Source organism: Acanthaster planci, linkage group LG06, assembly GCF_054643075.1.
Source record: "Acanthaster planci isolate LZ-2023a linkage group LG06, COTS_SCS, whole genome shotgun sequence".
NCBI classification, from domain to species: Eukaryota; Metazoa; Echinodermata; class Asteroidea; order Valvatida; family Acanthasteridae; genus Acanthaster; species Acanthaster planci.
Genome location: NC_141782.1, coordinates 18,260,384 through 18,269,547, shown reverse-complemented (window position 1 = coordinate 18,269,547; position 9,164 = coordinate 18,260,384). Strand labels below are relative to the sequence as shown.

At 44.6% G+C, this 9,164-nt stretch overlaps 1 protein-coding gene across 1 annotated transcript; it reads left to right on the top strand.

Moving 5' to 3' along the window:
• Positions 1-578: 578 nt before the first annotated feature.
• On the top strand, positions 579-4,225 carry LOC110983257 (uncharacterized). The gene has a single exon (XM_022242374.2). It carries the CDS (start codon positions 1,078-1,080, stop codon positions 2,527-2,529), a length of 1,452 nt encoding a protein of 483 aa, XP_022098066.1. The 5' UTR covers positions 579-1,077; the 3' UTR covers positions 2,530-4,225.
• The last annotated feature ends 4,939 nt before the right edge of the window (positions 4,226-9,164 follow it).

Genomic DNA, 9,164 nt, shown 5'->3' with positions numbered 1-9,164 from the left:
CAAAAGAAGAGAACCAGGCCTCGGCTTAAACCCTTCCCCTCTCAAGAAAGATTCAATTCATTTTTTCCCCTCTTTAGCCTTTTTCTTTTGCCTTTTATCTTCCTTTGCGTCACTTGAGCAACTTTGGCCGAGTGTTGTGTTATCTCTTTCCCTTAACAACGCAAAACGTGGAGGAACCGACTATTAAGGAGCATGGGCAGACCCAGCGGTGCAGTAAGCGGCCTGGTAGCTACGCACGCAGCGGGGCGCGCAGGAGAATCGCGGGGCCACAACAACCGCTGATTGGCTAAGTGTTTACGCAGGCAATCCCGGCATGCCCCGCGCAGCAGTCTGGCACCGAGGGTGAGTTGTGGGCATTGTTGGGGAAATCTGTCAAAATACAGGCGTGCCGAGCATCCATTCAGCGTTCAAAAGGTGCCATTTTTCACGCGCGGGATTTGTTTACTTAAATGGGTGGTCAATTTCTTTTAAGCAAAATTTCAAAATAAACACGGCGGCCAACGACTTGGGTGGGCACGTTTAATTGATGTGGGGATTTTATAAACAAACCCAAGAGACGAGAGTTGGTTGCTATTGGCTAAAGGTGCAGAGGGGAAAAAGAAAGCGGAAAAGCTCGGCATGTCTGGCAATGCATGCAGCGCGGACGGGGAACCAAGATAGCTCTATAGCTTTTTTTGTATAACCGCTTGGACATGCGTGTGTGTGCGTATATGGCGTGGGTGGCAGTGGCCGGCCCTTTTTTCCCCACTAGTGCGCAGGCAACGGCATTGTTAATCACTGTTGCACTTGTAGTGCCTCATCCGGGGTAAAGTCAACCTCAAATGAGCATACAACAACATTAAACAATCCTAAAACAAAATAATGGGACTACAACAAGAATAACAGCGGACCGCCTTATATCCGTCGAGCTTTGCGGCACAGCAGGCCAGAAGCACTACTGGAACCTCCCCGAGCGTGTTCGCCTTAAGCACGCCAAGCGTTTGCCCGACCGGGAGCCCCAAGATACACCAAAACAGATCGGCGTGTAGCACTCTTTTCACTGTCTAGAAGTACTTCAGGAGTTTTGGGGCATCCAACATGGCGTCTCTTGGAGCCTTGTATCCAGGCTTTGCTCATCACCACCCGGGACATTACATCCTCACCGGCCATCACAATCCCTACTTTTACAGTGCTAGGGAGATGGCGTATGCCAGCCCGATGCAGCTGGGAATGCTGGCCCCGATCGACCGCCGGGAAGCCCCCCAGAAGCCACCCTACTCCTACATCGCCCTAATCGCCATGGCCATCCGGAGTGCCCCGGACAAGAAGATCACCCTGAACGGCATCTATCAGTTCATCATGGACCGATTCCCTTATTACCACGACAACAAGCAGGGCTGGCAGAACTCCATCCGCCACAACCTCAGCCTAAACGACTGCTTCGTCAAGGTGCCCCGAGAGAAAGGCAAGCCGGGCAAGGGCAACTACTGGTCCCTGGCCGTCAACTGCGACGAGATGTTCGAGAACGGTAACTTCCGGCGACGGAAGCGGCGGCCCAAGTCCGCCAACGGAGCCAAGGGTCAGGGGAGGGAAGACATGCAGAAGGAGGACCAGTCGGCAGACTCCTCGGATCAGACATCCAAGATGGAAAGCGGCACAATGTCAGGGCGACCCGCAGAGGGTCCGGACCAAAGTCACAATTTCGCACGCACACGACAACTAAGCGAACTCAGTGACAACGGAGCCGTGAAAAGCGACGGAAATCGTGTGGAGGTCTTCAACAGCTGCAACGCTGAGCACGGTGCACGCGACGTCGACAACGACATCAGCGACGACAGCGACCCGGGATGCTTTGCAGACGACCGAACGATGGCAGCAATGCCGAAGCCAATCGACCAGGTAGCCCTTCCGTTGACCCCAGTCCAAAGACTGCCCCCTGGTTCACCCTCGTTGCCGGCCGTGAAGTCGGAAGAGCGCAAAACCAGGAGTTCCTTTTCCATCGAGAGTTTGCTGGCGACGCCGGCAAACGACCGAGAGCAGCAGCTCCCACCGAGTCGCAAGAGACCCTGCCCCCAAATCAACGACAATGACGACGACAACGACGAAGACGGGCCCTACTGCAAGCGACCCTGCCACCGAAGTCACGACGAATGTGGCCATAGCAAGCTCCTCCGGGCTCTGCCCACTGCAACTGCCGAGCGTCACCCTCAGGCATTCCAAGCACAGGGGAACGGCGGTGGGGCGTTGCCGCGGTCGGCCGGGGAAGACTTCTGGCAGGGAGTCCGCTCGGCGGAAAAGGTCGGTCTCTCCCCAGAAAAGTTTCTGGCGGAAACGTCGTTGCGGTACCGGACTTATTCAACCTTAAGCGGGACAGGCCAGAGAGACAGCGGCTACTCTGCCTACCGAGTGCCGTCAGCGGCCGCTTTATCTCCCACACTCCATTTCCCTAACCCGGCCACACCAAACAGAACCTGGCCATACAGTCCGTACATATCACCGCTCATCTTATCCCACCAGCAAGCTGCAGCTTCTCTGGTATCCTACCACTGAAGACTCACCAAAATTATGACTGTAAACTTTCTACTCTGTGCACTGAAACCCTGCATCGGTCCTACTTTTTTAATCCCCCCCGCCCGCCGGAAGCTTAAAGTCTGTTTGTAAGCCAATATATTTTGCGATGACATGTAGACCTAATTCATTCTGTAAATAATTGTAAATTTGATTGTGCATTGCCAGATTGAGTGAATATTTCATTTATACTTTTGCCGTGATATCAGTCTCACCTAAAAAATGCTTGGCTTTTCACTGAAATTCACTTAGTTTACCTCAAGCTGAGCGGCTTCGAGTAGAAAATTAGTAACACAGAAATAGCTGGAAATCCAATTAATTTATCTGATATAGCTAAACACCACAGCCAAAATTAAAAGGTCCAAACAATTACTCAGTTTTTAAGTTCCAAACAGTTTTAATGTTAAGTTAAATAACCCTAAACAGTAGTTCCCAAACATGAGGAAATATCAATTACTACGATTTTATTGGCTTATTTTGAGTGCAAAAATAATGACAGCTGAAATGCATGCATGTAAAACTTAATGTCCCAACAGTTTGGGACATTAATAATTAAACCAAAAAAGAACAGAATTTAATTGATCATTCGATCAATTAAATTCTGTTCTTTTTTGGTTTAAGTTCATAAACCCGTACTAGTTGAAACATTTAAAGATTAATTAAATTGTACGCTGCGTGGTCCCATCAAGGTTTGAATATCAAAAATAAAATCTATAGGGATTTTAAATGATTTGTAATCAACAGCTCAGCCTCTTTGATAAGGAAAAAAATTGTGATGAACTTTGACTAATGTGGAGTCTTGAGAAATGTGTCAGTTTTTATGTCAGGGTTTTCCCCCAAGGTGCTTGGATGACGTATTCGTAAGTTAAACGTTATAGTCAGCTACACCATATATGCATATCAAACGCAGATATGAGCCCACTAATAGTTACGATCATCTCTTTATTAGAAGCATGTATCTTGATATGGTTATGTTGACTAAATGTGAAAAGCAAGGTGACTATGCCTAAGTATATGTCTGGAATTGGTAAATGAGAAAAACAATCTCCGATTCTTGTTCTGAAGTGGTCAGAAAATCAGCCATTTCCTTCTCGCCGTCATTTGTCAGGGTAGCAACTTAAATGCATGCAAAAGATGAACTCGGTACAGCGGATTAAGTTAAGTCTGGTTTCACTGGAAAGTACAATAGAAAAATGTACACACACAACCAAGGCCGCCAATCGCCTGAATAGTTTTATCTTATTCTGAATTAAAAAAAACAAGATGTATGGCAAAGCTGAAATCTTTTCCGAATAATGGACTTAACCTCTCCATCTGCTGAAATTATACAGAAATACAAGGACCAACAAAGTTTCATTTAATTTAATTTGGGAGGGTCTTCTTTCTAGCCAGAAAAGCGGAGAATAACCAGACTGCCCTTCTTTTAGATGCAAAGGCAATCTTCCTAATACGAGTGAATCATTTCGAACGCAGAATTCATGCTCTCACAATTCCTATTTTTCACAAGTTTTATGACTTTGCGGTGCGACGCTCGGGGTGTAAGAAATTAGTAAAGTCTTCATATTCAGACCCTCATTATTCTTTGTCATTGAAATCTCGAGAGTATCGGTTTCAAATTCACGTGAGAAGTACATAGGCGGACGTCATTTGAAATAAAACAGAACCTGCTCGAAATGTATTAAGGGTCAAGTCTGAGATGTCGTAAAACATGAAGACGGTTTGTACGACTACAGAATGTCGTTCCTAGTGACCGAAGGATTGACACTCCGTTGTAAACAATCGTCTCTACCAATAGAATCTGAAAAAAAACCCTTCGGTTCCATGAAACAGACCGAGAAATGATCTTCAATTCTGAGGTGTTCAGGTCAGATGTGAACATGGTTCTACCAAGTTTGCGGAGCAGACCTGTGGATGACGCCTGGCATTTGGTCAGAAAATCAGAGACTTATCGATTTAGCCTTTTCAACTCAATAATTTGCATGATACAGGCAAAGACTTCAGCATGAACGACATTGTAAGGGAGTACTGATTTGCGGGATTTTAATAGTTATGGTTTCATGCCTTGAGGTTATCAAATTATGGCTCGTCTCTCAAATTAGGGGAAAAAAAGAGTTTTTACTCAACGACGCTGACAAACTTCCCATTTCCTCCTCAATGCAAAAGTATAACGTCATTACAAAGTCGTGTTTCTGTTGAGCTGTCTTTTTGTCGGCTTTTTCCTCAAATATAGTCCAACTTTAGCACCAACGTTTATTTGTGTACTTTTTGTGCCCAACATAATTATGTAAATCTGGGTGTTTTTGTATAAATCAAAAAGAAATCAGGTGTCCATTTGTTCTGCAGAATCTAAGTTAACCAATATGAAATACATTTACAGCCCAAATTTATGAAAAACCCCAAAGAAAGAATGCTTTGTCAGAACCAAAATTTCTTTCTCAATTGAAGTAGGTCCTTTGAGATCTACGCAGCAATTTAGAAATCGACATGTTCTCCCTCGAATCAAATTTTGATATCGGAACCTAATTTGTTAATAGCGCCAACTAATCTGATTCCCAGTGGGTGTGGCCATTTAGAGATACAGGTGCGCCTGCCCGATAAGGTTTAACGATGCAAATAAGTTAAAGTTGGTGGGAAGACCGGAATTTTGTAAACGAAGTTCAACGTGATCTGTCTTCGAAGGACACATACCATTGCCATGCATGGCCAAACCACGCCAAATATGACTTATCGCAATCGCGTTAATTACAAAACGCTCCGCAGCGGTGATAACACGCCATGATAAATGACGAGGCCAGAAAATTTCTCTCTGTTTTCCCTTTGACATTCGCTACCCTACCGCACGCACACACATGGCGACCAGATCGTAGGCTCTACACCAGCGCTGTCACCAGCTCGTCTCTGCAAGGGAAAAAATTACCTAAATATTTCCACTTTATTTGACTGTTTGGACGTGGGAATGTGAAACAATTTATAGTCACTGCGGAATCTTCTCCAAAATATTTTGGAAACATTGTGGGCCATCATTCTTCGAAATCATATTCTTTTTTTTTTCTCTAGCCATGTCTAGCTCTCTCTGTCATTTTTCTCTCTAATCATGCCAGAGATGGCCATCCGCACCGCTATTTTTGTTAGGGTCCTCTGGGCCAGTCAGCTTGCTGGAATGTTTGCATTTGTTTGTTATGTTTACCCTAGTAAGATTACATTCGGCCAGAAGACGTTGGAAAATATGTATATTTTGATTTCCTAATGGTAGAGCTTGACATACATAATTTATGAGTTAGAGATAAATTACCAGAAATGTCGACAGAGTCTATGGCTTGATGATTTAAAACTTCAGATTTTTTTTTCTCACTCGAGTGGTGTTTTTTCGAGGTTCTTCTCTCGCCCTGTCGTTTTATTGAGAAAGAAAACGCTTGCCTAAAGAAAACAACACCACTTTGATTTAATTCCCTTATTGGCCAGCTTGAATAACTGACATGTTTGACGTGCCCAAAGAAAAGAACCGAAGTTGTCAAAAGCTTCGAAGTCCTGAAGGCTGAATAAAAACACTTGATATTTTCACAAGAAAATTCCTGACTTGTTTGTGGTGTTTGAAAAAAGGAGCCTTTTCTTCGCCATTTCTTTTTCAACAGGATAATAAAGCGAAATGACGCGGGCGCTGTTGGAACAGTGAGATCTGCCTTGCTACTGCTTGCCTTAGACGCGGACTTTATGCTGCCCGCTCGAAAGAACGGGAAAAAAATTAGCATGGCTGTATTTTGACTCGCTGTTTAAACCTTACAAACACAAAAACACGATTCATGGCGGGCCCACGAGTCGACGCTCCCCGTGAAAACATCGTTAGGATTGCCGGTATTGTTCCGGTCAATGCTGCTGCTTTTTCCTATACTCCGTGCACCCCCCCCCTCCAAAAAAGCGACACTCCGAGCAAATGCCTCTGGGCCACCAGGGAATCAATCTCGCGGAGCACAAGAAAACAGCCAAACCAACAATTCTCATTCTAGACTTACTGCTCTTTTTTTATATCGACTGTCGACTTGTCTTTTTTTCTCTCCAATTTCTTTTTCGCTTTTTTATTGAGAGAGAGAGGGAGAGACAGAAAGGAACACACACCATGGACCGTTTATTTGCATTTGCAGCCGGTTTACCCAAGTTGTAACATCCATTTTGTGTGGGGGGTTTCAAATATTTGGGAGTTCTGAATCGACCGAGGAAAAACAAATACGGGCACCGGTGGCCGCGGGAAAAATTGCCCGGTGCTGGGTTTGGGACAAAAAAGGGGGAAAACCTCGCCCGGGGGACATCCGCGCCCCTAGCCGTACAAGCAAAGAAATATTAGGGGTTTATAGAGAAAGCAACGAGCCTGCGTGACCAAACAGCCTTATCGTGGCAATCATAACATGCAGGCGATAAAGGCTGGCCCAACCACACGCGAGAAGACACTAGAGCCACAAGTTCTCCTTCCCTTGCAGATGCTCACAGGCAAAAACGCAAGCACCCCCCCCCCGAAAAATAATCAATCTCAGATATGGCACATGAAGTCATAATTCGCCAAACAAACCCAGCACAGCTCCAGCCGCGCGAGAAATATTTTGTCCCATGCACCCGTGGATATTTCATCTCTCACTTATAGCGCATGACTCGGGACTATAAACAAACAGCGCTGGTGTTTCTAAACATCGACAATAAGGGGTAAGCAAGCGGCCCTCCGCCACCCAAGACGGGACCAGCCGCTGCTCCAGGTCTCGGGGATAAACACAGTCATGGTCTTATTTACCTCCAAATCAAAGCATGACGGAGAAGAAGTTTCGAGAAAATGCACCAGGAAAAGACGAGACCATGCCCCGTCGGCGTGTGATTACGCAGTGATTATTATTAAGACATTCGCCGTTTGGTATACGGCAGTTGATGGTGGAGACAGGAAACTTGGCGCGTTTGAAGTGGATTGTCTGATGTGAAGATGACTTTGACAAAAGAGATGAGAAATGAGGAGAAACGAGGGGAAGAAGAGATGAAAGAAAACAAATTAAAAGAATCCGTAAACATTCGCAAAAATGTTTATGGAAAAGCTAAAAATCTCTTAAAGCAACGAATTCTAAATACGAATACGAAAAAACCCACAAAACTTCAACTGTTGATCTTTGAAAAGCATAAACAAAAGAGATGCCATTGATCAGTGCGACCTCTGTTAAGAAAATAAAAGTTAGCTTCATTTCCAAAGAATGAACTTTTTCTCTAGCAAAGAATTTCCCAATTCTTCCAAAATCTTTTTTTTTTAATTTAAATTTAATAACTTCACTGACACCGTCAATGCAACACACAATGGGCAGACACGATTTCGAATGTGATTCAAGGATTCGCATTATTCATTCTAACTTCAATTTAACCGTTTTGGGGCGACAATGAAGTTGTTATGGAGGCCTACTAGAAAGGGATTCATCTGGACAAGAAACAAAAGGTCAAACACGAAAGAAACTGTGGGGTTAAATCGGTGTTAAATCCACACCACTGGATTGCAGTATAAGACATCAAGGGTCTGGGCCATACCTTAAGAGTACTGAAATAGCCTGAATGGTACATAGAGTAGAAGAAGACAGGATATGTTGGGGCTGTGCTAAGTCACTCTATTTTGAGCCCAATCCTCTTTTGCCGTAATCTTTACTGGTACTGTATCATTTGGTGAAAACTGGCCGACACTAAAGCTCTGCAAATGATAGGCCTACGATACACTTTTTTCAACTGAAAATCTGGACTTTTGACAAGATAATCGAAGATGGAGCAATATGATATCAGGGCATGGTGCACCTTGTGCCCGCACTCGGTGTCATACGGCACTGCATGACTAGAGCCCTGAAAACGAGACAAAAATCCGTCATGGCGCATCTCCTCCGCACGCTGTCGAACCCAGAGCTAGAGCAGCAGCATACATCACATGGCATCCCGCGGATTCGTCTCAGAGGCCGCTGAGGACGATGTTGGACTTGCGTCAGGACATTTCATACTGGAACATATTACTTAATCAGAAAACAGAACTCGCTGCTTCTCGATGGTTGGTCCGTGATTTGCAGTGATCTTGACATGAGTTGGTAGTGTACAGATAAAGTGGTGATACTCCAAAAAGAGAGGATTGTTGTTTTTGTCTCAAAATTGAAAGAGAGAACGATTCCAGAATCTGGTCCATTTATTTTGGACATGATGACAACTTCCGCTGTACACCATGAAGGTAAGAAAAATGCTCAACACTCATTCGACAACACAAACCTGTACCGAGTTTTCTTAATATTGTCAAATAAAATGTGTGATCGCACACGAACGTGACACACGGACTCATCCCCTTGTAACGAAGAGAGATGATACAAAGTGAAATTGTTCACTGTAAGTCATTTCAAATTATATCTTACCCCACTTTCGGATGCTCCACAAGTCGTGATTGTTTACAGAGGCACCATAAAGCAAAAACGACTTGATACATAAAAGACTTTTGGCAATGCAGTTCGCCATTTTCAAAAGTCGGCCAGCTTGAATCAAAGGTGAGATAGTCTTGTGTAATACCTCAAAGAACGTTGCAAGGTCAAGTTAGACAATTTTCAGCTTTTTTACGGATTGTCCTCTTCCGA